At 39.1% G+C, this 16,045-nt stretch overlaps 2 protein-coding genes across 6 annotated transcripts in view; one reads left to right on the forward strand and one right to left on the reverse strand.

Annotated features, from left to right (window-relative positions):
- rfx2 (regulatory factor X, 2 (influences HLA class II expression)) overlaps positions 1 to 8,578 on the reverse strand; it is a 28,577-nt gene extending 19,999 nt beyond the window's left edge. For 2 of the 5 annotated variants that reach the window (XM_040129646.1, XM_040129642.1), the window contains exon 1: positions 7,439 to 7,528. Coding sequence is in view for 1 of the 5 variants with exons in the window: in XM_040129643.1 (XP_039985577.1) it covers positions 7,576 to 7,595 (20 nt within the window). In the remaining 4 variants the exon portion in view is untranslated. Of the gene's footprint in view, positions 1 to 7,438; positions 7,530 to 7,575; positions 7,801 to 8,368 lie in introns of those variants that run through there. The other 3 variants (XM_040129645.1, XM_040129643.1, XM_040129644.1) reach the window with 3 other exon arrangements.
- Positions 8,579 to 12,021: 3,443 nt separating this feature from the next.
- The window catches only part of acsbg2 (acyl-CoA synthetase bubblegum family member 2), a 29,021-nt gene continuing 24,997 nt past the window's right edge, over positions 12,022 to 16,045 (forward strand). Inside the window, exon 1 of the mRNA XM_040128577.1 lies at positions 12,022 to 12,249. The gene's annotated coding sequence lies outside the window, so the exon portion shown is untranslated. The remainder of the gene's footprint in view (positions 12,250 to 16,045) is intronic.

Genomic DNA, 16,045 nt, shown 5'->3' on the forward strand with positions numbered 1-16,045 from the left:
TCCAGCCCAGAGACAACTTCACACACGCAGGTCCGTTTTCATGTCAGGTTTTTGAGCCTGGTTTCATTCAGGCAAATCCCAGATGAGCACTTAACAACATAACAACAACAGCCCCTCCTTTCAAGAGTTACCTGAGTTTTAGAAGTTATACAGAAACAAGAAAAGAGGCTTAAGAAAAACAAAATAAAGCCTTACAAACTGACATAATGCTGTAGTATTGAATATTAATAGTGCAGATTTAAAAATCTGTCAAGTAACAGATCTAACTTAAACAGTGCTCAATCAGAGAAAAACACATACAGATGTTCAATTAAAAGCAGGAGCCCACAGTCTTGGCTCATGTTTGTACTGGCCCACATTGTTTGCAGAGCAACAACGGTTGCTAGTGGCAACACCGTCCACTCCCGTTTCCAGGAGCCTGTTGCTATGCAACCAACAGAATACTTCCCAAACCAAACAACGCCATCCCCCCACCTGATCCCTCTATCTCACGCTAAGTAGAAACTTCCAACAATAAATACTATGTAAGTTATTCATTTCAGACACAGGGGGACATGGAGGCAGAGTTATTCTTGTGCTGCAGTTATTCAAAAATGTACAGACTTTATACTGGTTATAACTTGAAAGGACAGGATGAAGTGTCTGTTTTTGTTCCTACTTGGTGGTCACAGGAAGGAGGAATTTTTAAGTCATCAGGGAGACAACAGTCTATTCTTCAAGGTTGCTTTACACTCATGCCACCCAAAAACAACACTTCCAAAAGCAAGTCAAGTCTTTACAAAGTTCCCTGGGCAGAGGAGATAGTAAAACATCTTGAGCAGAGCAATGCTTTTTCCAACTCACTGGAAGATAAAACAAAATAAAGCAGAGGCAGACACTTGTTGCTTTTAAAGGGACATCTATGGAGGACATTTGTTCCACACTAGGCAGTATTTCTGACACCTTTCATATATCTACCAAGGAAAAGCAACAGGTCTCTAACGAGGCTCTAACATGTGTTCCCTAATTTGAGAATTCAGTCAATTTAGTCAATTTTCTTTTTATCAAAAAAAAATTCATTGCCATTTGGGGGTTTGAAAAAAAACCAAACAATTAAACTCACTTTACTTTGATTTCATGAAAAGAACCTATAAGATCACACAGGCACACACACACTCACACAAAGAGTGAATTAAGATATGATAAGAGATTTCCACAACAGAGGCTGTTCTTCAAGCCTGTCTCATTAATTCATGGCTAATCCAATCAAAGCAGCTCTCGGGGTCTGCAGATGGCAGAGTTTGAGTGGGAGAGGGTGGGGGGCGGGGGGTTGGGGCAGAAATGGGAGGCATTGACCACTGTCTCTGATCCAAGCATCTCTCTCCCTTCTTCCCCAGCTTGCTCACCCCCCCCGTCATCAGCACAACCTGTCCACTCCGTCACCATGTGCACTGCAGGCCTGACAGCCACAGAGAGAAAGATCAAACCGTTGCTATGGAGATCGTGTGTTCGCCCATGCTCTACACTCACAACTTCCTCCCCCAACGCCCTACCTCTTCTAACCTCTTCCAGATTTCCACTATCCCCCATCTCCACTCACCCCCAGCCCTCATCCTTAACATTTAACATCTCGAGATGAAGAATGAGGATTTGAAACTGCACATGTTGAGAAGTTAAACAAGCAAACACAAAAAGGCAAGCAGGCAAGTGGGGGAGGTGGTCACAACTGGGAAGGTGATCAGACTATACTTATACATGTCTGTTTCCCTCTCTTTCATGAGTATTTATCTAATGTGTTTCAAGGATGCCAAACTGATGACACAAAGGAAGGACGTTCATTCAAGTCACCTGCCTGCTTAAGGACATTGTGGAGTTGGGATTCCTGCATAACATCTGTTTTATTCTGCAACACATTATTAATGTGTGTAACATTTAAGAAAACACATTAAGATTATGAAATAATTTTTCTGATTGTTCAACTCACTACAAGGTCTTTACAATCATGTCTGAACAGCATGTAAAGCATATAAAATCTAAATTTGAACAGTCACAGCTCAATCCAAAGCACATAATATGGGCCCCTGGTAAAACTATTATATAGCCAAACTTACTCACAAAACCAGAAACAACTAATGGAGTAGTAATAATAATAAAGTTAATTTATATAGCACTTATCAAAATTGATTACCCAGTGCTTTACAAATACCAGACAAAGTGACAAAATTAAATAAAATAGTCAGAACAATGGACAAAAGCCAAAATAATTGTATATACATACGTGCACAAATTTGCCAGATTAAAACATTATAAGATTATAAGAAAACCCTTGTGATACAAGTGCATTTTTAAGAGTTTTAAAAGACAATACTGATTCTACAAGTCTAAGGTTCTCAGGCAGATCATTCCATAGTAGCTGTGCCCTGACAAGAGATTTAAAATCTTTTTCATTTAAACAAAAGCAGTGCTTCATGAGAAAACTTTTTTTTAAAACATCTGAAAATGCACTTTTGATGTTGAAATGCAATGTAAGAAGTTTTACATCTGGATTGGAAACAGAAATGAATCACTTGTTCCTTGGGCCACAGCCTACCTTTGGACCTAATTCAATGAAATCTGTAAGTAAGTTAACTACCTTACAAACAAAAGAAGTGAAAACATGACTTCCTTGCTGGAAGTAATGTTGCTGTCTCTTTGAAAATCAAAACCAATCACCAAGACTGACACTTTAAGCGTGGTTAAAACCTTGCGGATGCGCACACGGACAGCTGCTGACACCACGGACGCATAGTTTTCTTATACGTTCTAGTCAACTTGGGGTCCGCTGGTTTCAGACAATGCACAGTTGCTGCCCTTGTAGCATAGTTTCAGAACAAATTCTAGGGTACATGGATGTCCGCACAGATCCTCAGTACACCCTCTGATGATGAAATTTACGTCACTTGGACCCTAGTGGACCCTCGCGTACTTGTGGATGCAGAAAGTATAACACTAGCCTTATGCACTTCAGTCTTGCAAAGACTTGCATTCTATTCTGTGGAAGCATAACAAGACTCAGTCCACACACAAAACACTCACACTAATGTTATTTAAGTCTGCTTTTACATGCTCTCTTCAACAGGTGTGTTTCTCACCTGTGGACTTGGGAGTTTTATTTTCCAGGGAACCTTATTCTGTAAAGATGACCTCAGATGCTGGCAGCGAGCTGCCTCGATCGTGATGGATGAACCTGATATAAGCGTCATGTTGCCCTGGAGAAGTTTTCCTACTTAGTGTAGGCGTTCACTGCACACAGATATGACACTGAGAATCATCACACTGTATGTACAGTATGCTTTCACGGGCACTACTTGACACCAAAAATGAGTCATCAGTTAATGCTTTGAATTTGAGAAATTAAACACAGATTCAATCGGCATTTGACAGGACATTGTGCAATACCAGAATATTGTAGAGTAATGGTCATAGGTAAATACTGGGTCGCTGACATTCACACAAATTTTTTAAATGTGCAACTGTTGCTTTTTTGGGGGTTTTTTTGTAAATGATACCGCAGACCACAGTTACCACACATCAATGTCATTAAATGAGTTAAATACAATTTGTTGTCCTAGCACTGGGAATTTAACATGGTGGAAAGTTAATACAGCACCTTACAGTCATGCTTAGGCATAATTTTAGTCAAACTAGCATGCAAACTAAATCCATTACATTTCATACGGAAACTGCGCAGCATTAGATCCAAGTTGAAGCTAAACTCTTACAGCTGCCAACAGATTGAATGGATTTAACTGGTGTGAGATACATATTGCCACTGAACCAGTGATTCCTGTATAACACATTACTAAGACAGGGTCTGGATTTTAAATCATCTTTTCTGCAGCCAGCAGCCAGATCCAGTGATATGATTTTGATATTAAAAATTACGACTGACATAATCTCAGCAACATTCACCTTAATTTAGCACGTCATATTCAGTGTAATTTCCAGAACATTAACCCTCAAAGTACGTAAGGATCTAACAAGTGTTCCTGCATGACAATTTGCATCCAGATCGCATTCATATAATATACAGTAAATGGTGTTGACCATATATTGTTGACATACATATCTATGTAGTGTTACCTTTCCGTTCTTATTTCTCAAAACCTCATTGGAGGTGTTATTTATTTCTTTGCCTTCCACTTTGTTCTTGCTGACTGAAAAAACTTGTTTTCAAAATTACAACTTTTCTAGGATGGAAATCTATCCAATTTTCAATACCTGACTGAGCAATGGTTGCATGATAATAATTACCATGCAATGCTGCTTTTAAATTAACCCCCCCATATTGAACATGGCCTCTGAAATGAATGAGTGGGAAAATAGGTCAAGAATGGCATCTGAGGGCTGCACTGTGTGAGAATACCCACCATTTAGTTGAAACAGAGCTTCTTCCACCTGTGACAATGGCATCCTCTGCCATTGTTCCCCACCAAATCACCTTATTAAAGAGGTTCGGAAATCAATCAACCTACAAACACTGTCTGAGTCTACTCCTTTGCAAATCTCTACAAATCTCCCTCCAATAAAAGTCTAGTCTTAGTTCTGATAATTACTTTGTCGCAGGTTTACAGTGACAGAAATTCTTCTTTTTAAACATCAAATAAACATCTCTTAACAAACAATCCTAAAACTCTACAAAAGAAAGCAAAATTGAGGAGAGGATGGGGGTCCGCTACCATCCCTGCCTGAAAGAGCGAGGGAGGGGTTTGGTCATTGTAATGCAAATGTCATTGCCTTGTCTGCTGTTTGTGACAGGAAATTTAATTAGCAGTTGTGTAGCTACGATACAAACAGGTGGAATGCTAAGAATGCTCCTGATGACACACACACGGACAGAAGAGACAGACTGAAAAACATTTCATTTCAAAGCGAGTTTCAACTTGTTGCCACTCTGTGAGGGCCAATCAGCGGCCACATTTTTTTTGGTATATGACAAGATTTGTTTCTTTGTATCCTAGCAGCGTAAACCTACAATGATTTCCAAAATCTTTGTGGCTGGAAGACTTAATGTGAGAGTCACAAGGACACTTAAACTGTTTTCCTTTCAACAGATTCCTATACGATTGTAACAACAAACCACTTAAAATTAAAAGTTCTTAACAAATAAATTAATTATGAAGATTATGAAACTGAAACTCATGTGTACAAATGGCACTACTTAATTTCCACTTAACAAGCCCCACAAGGCATTCTCCTCTCATTTCTTCTGCTTTGCTCTGTGATTTCCTGACATGCCTTTGACTGGAGTTATGGGATAACCCATTAAAACTGTGTTAATATCAGACAATGAAATGTTAAAAAACCAGGCACTTCAGTTTGCACGGCAGGAACTAAATGCAACTATATATGAATATGATCAATAAACTGTAAACAGCAGGGACAAAAATTATGGCAGTGACTAGTTCCATGTCTATATCTGTAGCCAGCTATTGGATTGAGAACTTCTCCCCGGGGCAGCAGCCGACCTCATCAAGATAAGCTAAATACAGCATGAGCAAACACACATACACAAGCACATCCACAGAGCACACTCATGTATGCACACACACACACACTCACACTCACACACCACATACACACACAGAACATGTGACCAAAAGCTGTGTCAGATCACCCGCTGCCCAAGAGACCACTGCAGCTGTCCTATTGATAGCTGAACTGTACTACACACACAGGCCCATTTAACACTCAAAATGGCACATGGGTTAACGGTGCACACTGCTACACACAATCATATAAGCAAGTCAAGAGATAGCATAAAAGAAGGCTAGAGGAGAGGAGGTAAGGCCTAAGGAAGGATCTTGTAAATCACAGGCAACTGTAGCACTCACTGCTGAAATGGACCAAAGTATGACCACGATCACAAGCTGCAGGCCATGCCAATAAAAGGGGGGCTCGGCCACTGAAATTGAAGACATAGACACATGGCAAGTGACCTACAACATAGCTGCTAAATTTAAAAAAAAAATTAAAAAATTGTAATTTTACCTCCCCTTTCAAACGCACATTCCAATAAATCATTTTCTGTACTTTGCAAGCCAGTAAGAAATTTCTAGATGACTCTTCAACCACCACTTGCTTTTCACTTTGTTTAAATCTCCTTTCAATACACCTTTTCTTTCTAACCTGACTCTGTAAGCCCATGCTATGCACTTTTACCACAAAGAGGGCTATGAAAATAACGTGATTAAAAACACTGACTTTTAAAAGAATAACACCCCCCCCCCTCGGCCCACTTCATCCCCTTTTTCTTTCCATGACCTGGGTGTATTTGTATATCAAGTTGCCATGTAAACATAACAGTGTCATGCTCAAATTGGGGGGTGGGGTTGGTGGGGGTTACAAAGAGTTTCAGCGCAGTCATCTCTTTATTTTCTTTGTAGCTGCAGAGAGTTGTCTGACCAATTAAAGTTAAATTTCTTTCTCTGACACTTACTTCAAGACAAGTCAAGTCTTATGTTAATGCACATCCAATTTCCTTCTCAAATACTCTGGCCAAGAGGGAGTAAAATCATGGGTGGACGAACAGCTTCATCAACAATACATTTTAACATATTATGTAAAAATATATCATTGATTATGATTAATATAACCACACTCAGCTATCTTTTTGAGACCTTTTCACCCAAAAAGAAATAGGTACTGGGCTAAATCAATAATACATCATCTTAGTCATTCAGTTGTGTTCATTCAAGATGAATACTTTAAGTAAATACACATTTGAAGGTTTATAGCTCAGTTCATTAGTAGCAAACAGAGAGGCATTAATTAGAGAATTTTTCATGCTGCAAATATTCTTCCTGATGCTTCAGTAGCAAACATTACAAATGACCGAGCACCTGGCAGCTGTCTCTGAAAAGATAGTTCATTAGAATTAATGCATCTCAGGGGACAAAAAGAGACAGAATCCCAGAAGGAGAAAAGGGCTATGCAAAGTGCTGGAAACTAACCACAGCCACACTGTAAAACTAATGAGCGGGGGTCCTACTTTCCCTTGGTTTTTCATTATCGCTATGGCGTAGATTGATACGAGCCTTCAACTCGGCAGGGGTCAAACAGCAAACCCGATGAGACCTGCCACTTGAACAACGAAGCAGTGCAACTCGCTTAATAGCAAACAATTTGCTTTGGGTCGGCTCAAAAGGTACAGCCTCGGTGGAACTTGAAATAGAGAGGACAGGAATCAGGACCAGTGATTCATTCTGCTTACTGTACAGTGCACCAGTGTATCTTATTTGATGCCTAGTTTTAAAAGCACACAGAAAACAGCACTTTAAACACGCCAACTCTCATCCGAGACTGTAAAAACAAGACGTAGTATAAAAGAACCATCATAGCACCCCCTAGCTGTAACATATCCAGTTATTTAAGCTAGTTCTGAAATATTAAAAACTTCTGAACTTTGTAAAGTAACTACTTTGTTTGGTTTAGACAGCCCACGCTATATAATCTGATTAGCAGAGGTTAAGGTCATCTTGACAGTTCCATATCCTTCTGAGAAAGAGCCCAGTGGAAGCATCAGGTTTGGTAACGTTGTTACCGTGAGCGTCGTACCGGCGCCGGTAGAAGTTCATATATCCGTGCTCGACTGCGTAATTTTTTCCAATATCTTTTAAGGACACAGTATAGAAGTTTAAACCGCCACAACCATGCAGACAAACTGCCTGCTGAAATGAGAGTGGTTCTCCCGATGAGCGCACTCTTGCCTGTAGCGGAGGTTAGTAACAGTTTGAGCTCCAGCACAAACGTTGCTAACGCTAGCTAACCACCTTTCAACCTGCATGAAGAACGGTTCCGGAGAAAGCGGCTCCAAGAATGAAGTTTGTCCGTGTTGTCACCGACAAGAGAGAGCCGCGGTTAACAACGTGACTAACGTTTTAAACTCACAACTGAACTTGCACTCAATCGCTGCTGGGTGTCTAAGTTAGCATTAGCTGTAGCTTGAGTGGTAGCCGGACCATCCATTCTGCTGAGATTGAGCTGGAAGTGCGTTCGCATCTCGACTCACGCTCCACAACTAGCAAAAACTGTAAAGTGATGTTGTCATAACCTTAATACTGACGCTGTGTATAACGTTTAAGTGTAAAAGTCTAGCAAAGCATGTAGCAGAAGTGAAACAGATGTTTTTCCCAGCTGACTTTAGGTGCAAAAGGCTGTTGCTAGCAATAGGTGAACGTCAGTTAAATGAAGAGTGGAAAGCGGTTCTCAACCTGGGGCGGATGCCACAAAGAAGGGAAAGTTATGTTGTGGAAAATAACCACGACTGCTAGCAACGCATTCGACCCCAGAGCATTCTTCTCCGGATTGACATTCATTCAGTTTCTTAATTCTATAAAGATATATTCACCTTCGCCTTGAGAAAAGTTCTGCCCTGGCTCTGCTCTCTTTCCCCTCTCCCACTCGCTCGGTGACTTCCAGATGCTGCTGCTGCTGCTGTTGCTGCTGAGTGTTGCGCCCGTTGGTAAGTAACTGTCTCCACGGCTACAGTCACTATGGCGCGACGGGGTCTCGAGGCAACAGTTGCTACCCTCGAATGCCTACGTCAGGGCCCTCACTATGCAAGGGAGGGGCCAAAGGGACAAGAGCCCCTCCCATTTAAATTGTATCTGTAAATTTAAATCGAACCGCTAGGAGGTGGTCTTAGCTAAGGAAGTGGTGGAAAAGCATAAGTCGCATAAATGGGGAAAAAAAGAATTATTGTATGCATCACACTATGATCTTTCCACATTTAAGATACTGTGTGATTCCTTGCTCACGAGCAGCAGGTCAAATTAAGCCTCTTATGATGTTGTATAAATGAGCAATTAAAATCACACCACTGCCATGTTTCTTAAGAAGTTAAATATGTCACGTTTTGATCATTTCATTCAATTTGCTAATCTTAAACTAATCTAGAGTGTGGGTACAGTGTACTGTTTATAATTTTTGTATACTGTGAAAATCTTCAATAAAAAGACCTTAAAAAAAACAAAAAACAAAAAAAACTCATCTATAAATGCCTAAAGAATGTGGCTCCTAAGGTGCTCAGTGAACAGGTGGTTCATCTCAGGGTTTCTGGCTCACTAACACCAGGCAAGTCCACTGGGAACCGTAAGTTGCCCTTTCATAAATCCTCATCTCAATCAAATTGAAACAGATTTAAAAGAGGAATCAGTCATTTGGTAATGAATGATCTGGTGCTTTTTGTTTCAATGGTATGGTATTTTTTGTGTCATTGTAAATTGTTAGCGTTTTGTACATTGTTTTGGTCTTGTTTTGTACATATTTTCTTGTCGAGCTTTGTGTTTTGTGGTGTTCTGTATGTATTTTATTATTGAGTTTTATGTACTTTAAAAGGACCGTCCCGGGACGGGCATTGCAAACTACCTTGGGCTATCATTGCTGTGGTATAAATGGGTTCATGCTGTTTACTTTTCACATTACAAATGAACATTAAATAAAATTTAAAAACAAAACAAAAACAAAAAAAATGTATCACAATCAGGGCCTGATTAACCTGTCAGAAGGCCCCAGGACAAAAATGTGTTGTTTCTATTGTTGTTGAACCATGTGATCACAATATAAACCAAAATAAGAACTGGATTTTAAAACGTTGCCCCTCTACAATGTAGGGCCAAAAGATTTAGTAATGCTGCAAGACCCACCTTGGCTGATATTGCACAATGTTCCAAATTCCTTAAATAAATTGGAATAAATTAAGTTACATGCAAGTAACTGACATACAGTGAATGTGGCTGTTGGGGATTCTTTGGGGTCTCTGGCCCCAGGGCACTTGCCCACTTTGCCCGGTTGGTAATCCATCTTTTTATCTAAGTGACATCGGTTATGTATAGATGGTCTTTTTTGTTGTTGTTGTTGTTGCTAGTTGAAAAAACATGTTCGTAGTGCAGTTGTTTATCATTTCTGGCAAATTTCACACACATAAAACGAAATAATTCTAAAAACCAAACTTTAGTCACTTTCCTAACAATATTCAGCTATATTCCCCATATTTAGTGACACTCCCATAAAGGACAGTAGCAAAAAACTGAAATATTTTTAAATCTTACAGGTTTATTGAATGAAATTACTTGAATGTAAATCCTTGCCTTCTTTTTTTCTTCCACATATTGAATTAGTTGTACCCTGCAATATCTGGGTTTTTTGTAGTAATTTTAAAATTTCATCCACTGGCAATGTTTTCTCCTCTTGTTCATATTCATGTATACATGTAGTTGTATTTATGATTGTTTTTTTTTTATTTTAAAAAGTTAAAAACGAGCCTATTACACATACATATTCTTTTTCTATTTCTTTTAGGTCTTCTAAAAGTCTTGCAACTGGCCTGGTCTTCCTGCATTTCAGATCTTCAGCACATGGTGGCAGCATATGTCTAAACTGTGACAACGCAGTCAGAGTCTGTCAGATTAACAGAACTGATTTTTTTTACCAGGTCTTCTTCTCTTATCAAATGCTTTACTGAGATACTGTAGGCTAGACTCAAGGCAAAATAAGAGTGGCCTTGTCTCCTTTTGATCTATCTTTTGATTTGTCACTGCAAATTATTTTGACTTCATCAAGAGTCAATTGCTGGAGTTTTACCTTATACAGTACAGGGTAGACGTTTTTTTTAAATTTTATTTTATTATTTTAGGATCTGCAGACAAAGTAAATAACGCTCTTAAAGCTCATTTAATCATCCAGTCGGGATGCTGAGGTAATCTCCCCAGTATTTTTTTTGAGTTACAATCCTATAATTTAAAAAACTAACTCATGGTGGATATTTTAGAGGTTGATTCTGGCACTGTAACCTTGATATATTTAAATTAGACAACTCTTATGCCAAAACAAATTAATAAGGGATTCAGTATTTCTCGGGGGAAACCAAACTGTCACGACATGACAAACCGTCACCAAACGCCTGTCATGTTGATAAATCAAAGGGACTCTCCAAGACTCTACAGGACGTCCACTTTGCTCATCACAAGGAGAACTACTCTGCCCGTGTTGTATAAGGTTTCTGTGGCTCCGGGGAGAGACTTTCCTGAGTCTAAAAAAAAAAAAAAAAATTACCCTGATGATGTTATCTCATGTTGGGCTGGAGACTCAGAGTTTTTTTAAAGAAAGTCCACGTTAGATACTGGAAGTGTGGAGTTTTTAAAAAAATTTGGCATTAATGAAAGACACTATTAAACTGAATTATGGAAATTATGTTTTGTTTTTTTTTACTTGGTATTAAAATCAGGGTTTTTGTAGCTAATGCAAGTTTATTCATGATTTATCCTCGGTGTCATTGTTCAGATATGATGTTTTTCTTTGTCGGGTCATTAACCCTGTCGGGTCTTGGTCATTTTTTCCTATTACTGCTGCCTCAGATCTCTAACTATATAAAAGTTTGTTAAAAAAAAAATCAGTACTGTAAGGTACAAGCAAGCAATTTCTATCATTTTTTTCAGCACAACCTGGGCTATTTGGATATGTATGCTGATGTAATGTCACATGATAGTATATATATATAATGACTGAAAAGCCTCAGCTTTCAAAAATAGAGTTTACTCAGTCTGCTATAGAGCTGCAATGGAAACACAATTCAAAGAAAATTAATCACCAACTATTCTGTTAGTTAATTAATAATTCAAGTCAGTTATCAAGTAAAAATGCTAATGAAACCGATGGTTCCACCGTCTCAAATGTGTAAATTTGCAGCTTTTGGTTGTCTTACAGGAAATTAAATTAAATATCTTTCGGGTTTTGGACTGTTGGTCAGACAAAACAAGACCTATCATCACCTTGGGCTCTCAGAAATTATAACAAGAGTTCTCGCTGTTTTTGGATTGGAACGATTAATCGAGAGAAATAACCGGCAGCTGAATCGATCGATTAGTTGCAGCTCCAACGCCGATGCGGAGGGGAGGGGGGGGGGGTTGCCGAGTGGAAGTGCTGTCTGGAGATACAAACCCGCCTGCTGGCTTCGGCAGGTGTTACAGAGCAGCAGTTCACCGTTTGACTCTCTGCCAGTAGGCCGGGCTCACAGTTTCCTCTGTAGCTGACTCAAACACGCACGCGTGGGTGCACTGACGGTGAAAAACAAAGAAAGAGCTTCCTCTGAGAATCAAGTAACCTTTGATTGATTGTCGGCATCTGTCGCTCATTTGGGTAAACGTGTCCTTCCTATGAATGAAAGGTCTTGAGAGTTGAAAAGGGCGCTCTTGCTCGGCATTTGAACCACTACACTGACAACGACGAGAGGTTATCGCTTTGTCTTTTAATTCTTTACTGGTTGCTTTAATATTTACCCCCCCCCTCCACTAAAACAGGAACCGTCTCCAACCGACACTCGTCCAGAGGCGCAGCAGCAGCTGCTACGGAGATGTAATCCCGGTCCTTCACCGCAGCTAGCGCCTGAATCTCAGCTGCTTTTTTCCCTCCAAAGTCTTTGGAACTTATTACTGTCGGTCTCTGCCCACGTTAAACATGTTTTGAATACTGTACTGGGTGGTTACATTTTAACACCTCCCCGTTGTACCCACGGTAAAACGGCTATTAGTTTTGTTAGCGTTTCACAACAACATGTCCCATGAGCATTTGCCGTTGTCACATAGTCAAAGCCTTCTGGGAGCTGTAGTTTTAGAATGCTTTTTTTTTTTTTTTTTTTTTTACAAACCCGATAGTAACATAGCAAGTGTCCTCTGTTTCGAAATGGTATGCACTGGTGGAGGAAAGTAACTAAGTACATTTACTTACGTACAATTTGAAGTACTTGTACTTCACTTGAGTATTTCATCTTATACTCCACTACAATTCAGAGGGAAATTTTGTACTTTTTTTTTACTTAACTGCATTTATTTAATAAAATTAGTTACTTTGCAGGTCCAGATTAATAACACAAAATATGATCAACAAATAAATCATGATTTTAAGATTTATTAGATTTTTATTGATCCCTGTGGGGAAATCAGTTAGCCAGCGGTATATAAAGTAATCAAAATGATCTCAACCTTTATCAGCTTTGATGCATATACTTTTGTACTTACATATGAGAACATCTTTGAATCCAGGACTTTTAATTGTAATAGAGTATTTCTTTAGTAAGTCAGTCAAGTCAATCATCTGAGTGCTTCTTCCACCACTGGTATGTACGGAATTGCGCCATCCGATCGATATTTTTAAAATTTATTTATCTAGCAAACTCAATCATACAGCTGTATGGCGACAGGCAAGAACTGCACAAATATAAACCGGTAAGACTCTTACTATGGATTGTATCACCGGGTTGTGGTACACATAGTGCAGCTGTGTCTTGACTGTTCGTTTACTGATATTTCAGCAGTTAATAGCTTCCGTTCAGTCTTTATTTTTAGATACCTACGCTTGGTGAAATATTCATTGTCTTACATGTGTTATCGAATTTCATGATAAATATGCATACGGACAATAACTGAAATAAGTTCACTGTTGCTATTTTGACCATTTTGACCAGAGAACAATTGGTGACAATTAAATGTCTGCATGCAGACTTCCTCTATATAAATCTTACAACAGTCACATACAGCGCAGGCCTACACGAGAATATGATGTGTGATTTGCGTAAAATAGGTATAAAATGTAATTCCTTAGAAATATCTTTGAATTAATGCAGTCTTGCTATTGTTGCATCTCAAGAAACACTTATTCTCGGCTACTTTATACTTTTAATCCACCACATTTCAGAAAAATATATTGTACTTTTCACTTCACTACCTTTATCGTTCAACAATAGTTACTGTAACATTAAGATTTTACACACAAAACGCGATCATCCTATAAAATATGTTGCATCATTATAGATTAAACTATTAAACAGTATACAAACCTGTTGCCAGATCAATGTGCTCATAACATGCTATGGCAATAATAATGTAATGATAAAAATATAACACTGAGAAGAAGCCATTTTGCAAAACAAGCACTTGTACTTTTGATACTATATAGGTTTACTACTTTTACTTACTTAAAAGATGTGAGCACTTCTTCCACCACTGCAAATTGCACACGTTTCCCTGTCATTTGTAGTTCACTTCATTGCTGGGGGGATTTCGGCCTAATTATTGCCATAAAAAATCCCAAACATAAAATACTTTTTTTTTGTCATCAGCAATACACAACACCAGGACAGGTTTATCTTTGTAGATGCTACCAGCAAGAAACCTCTCCTTAGCCCATTAGGCAACTTTTATATTTCGGTGAAATGACTAATTAGTGATACCCTGTGTGTAAATGTTGAATAATTTATCAATTAAGCGCAATACTGGATCAAACTGAGAAAGACACTGCACTATAGTACCTCCTCAGCAGAGCATGGTATGAGAGAGGACGTCATTGACCGGCAGTAACCCCAGTGCAGCGTGCATCAGCACTAAACACGTCCTGCTGCTTTTCAGCATGTGCGCATGAGTACACCGAATCAGCCGGCTTCTGGCTGTCATGTGATGCTGTGGTGTGGTGGCTCTGCTATTTCATCTCTCGTGGCAATTGGCTGAGAGAGATCTTTCTATAGTAGCAGTGATGGACCGCATTTTGTGAAGTCATGTGGGCATCTACACATGTGAGCTATTTAAAGACTCGTCTTCAAAACTCAGCCACATTAAAATAAGAGGATAATCACATTTGATAACATCCATAAAAATGGATCATGTGCATATACAGACACATTTTTACCGTCCTTAAGTCTATGTGAAAATATTTTTCTCTGATTTTTGACATGAGGTATCTTGTCATATAGATAATAGGTGGCAACGAAATGCTGTTTATTTTCCTGTGAGCTTAAATGCATAAAGTCAGTTGTCATGTTTTGGGGGGGGGTCTGCGAAATGTTAGCTGCTTTTATACCTTTATATTTGAAACATATTTGAGCAGGAAATTTGTGTGTTCTCTGCTTCCTCTATTTGAACTGTTTTGACCTACTGAACGATGGAGGCAGGCGTGTAGGGGAACATTGTGTAAGGGAAATATTTTTTTACTGTAATCCACCGGTGAGACTTTTTTTTTTTTAACTGCAGGTGATGCTTGACTGTTTGATGAATTAATTTCATACACAAGAGTGCATCAATGGCAACTGACTCACATTTTTAGCAGCTTAAAGTGTAAAAACGAAATGTCCTCATGGCTGCGAATCCCCACCCAGACTTCCCTCACAGACACGTATGCAAAGGATCAGTGACCTGTTTTTCTTGTCAGTTTTCAATCCTTTAGTTTGGTAGATGTACAGAAGTACGGTGTTTGCCAACAGCAAACATTTTTTTGGTCATGGATAGATCTTTAAGTTCTTTCTCTCCTCTTGCACTCGTTTCCTCTCTAGGGCTGCTGTCCTTGTTTCAGTACGCTGTATGTCAGGCCATGGCTCAGAAGAACCAGAAGTACAGGACTGGCTTGTCAGGCTGTGTGATCTGGCTGAGAGATTCGATTTTCAGTCCAAGGTCTTAAATTAGTTTTGCAAACAATGTTATGAGTAATGCAGTCAAAGCATTAGCTTTTAAGAAATTCAGTCCATCAACAGTATCTTGTCAGTTGCCCAGTGAATCACTGGTTTAGATATTTTTAATACCTCCGTAATGCAGTCAGCAGTGTTTTTATATTTTTCATGAGCATTAGCATCCATTTTATTAGGATACTGTTTTGCAGTGTTGGAGGAAATGTAGCAATAGTGCACTGCAAGAAAAAACCATTACAAGGATAAGTCCTGCACTGAATATGTTGAAAAGGTATGGTAGTATTATCAGCAACATGTACTTAAAGTATCAAAAGTACTCACTGCAGAAACATGGCCCCTGTGAGGTTAAATTGTTAAATACTATATCAGAAGATTATTATGACTGACGGATAAATGCTGTTGTAGTTTGTTGAGGTGGAGCTAGTTTTTAACTATTTCACGTGGGGCTGCAAACTTCTCAGTTGGTTAATTTGTTAGTCTGTAAAGCAACAGAAAATAGTGCGGAGTTCCCATCACAGTATCCCAGAGCCCAAAGCAGCATCTTCAAATTGCTTGTTTTGTCCAATTAATAGTCCC

This window comes from Xiphias gladius, chromosome 6 (assembly GCF_016859285.1).
Source record: "Xiphias gladius isolate SHS-SW01 ecotype Sanya breed wild chromosome 6, ASM1685928v1, whole genome shotgun sequence".
Taxonomy (NCBI): Eukaryota; Metazoa; Chordata; class Actinopteri; order Istiophoriformes; family Xiphiidae; genus Xiphias; species Xiphias gladius.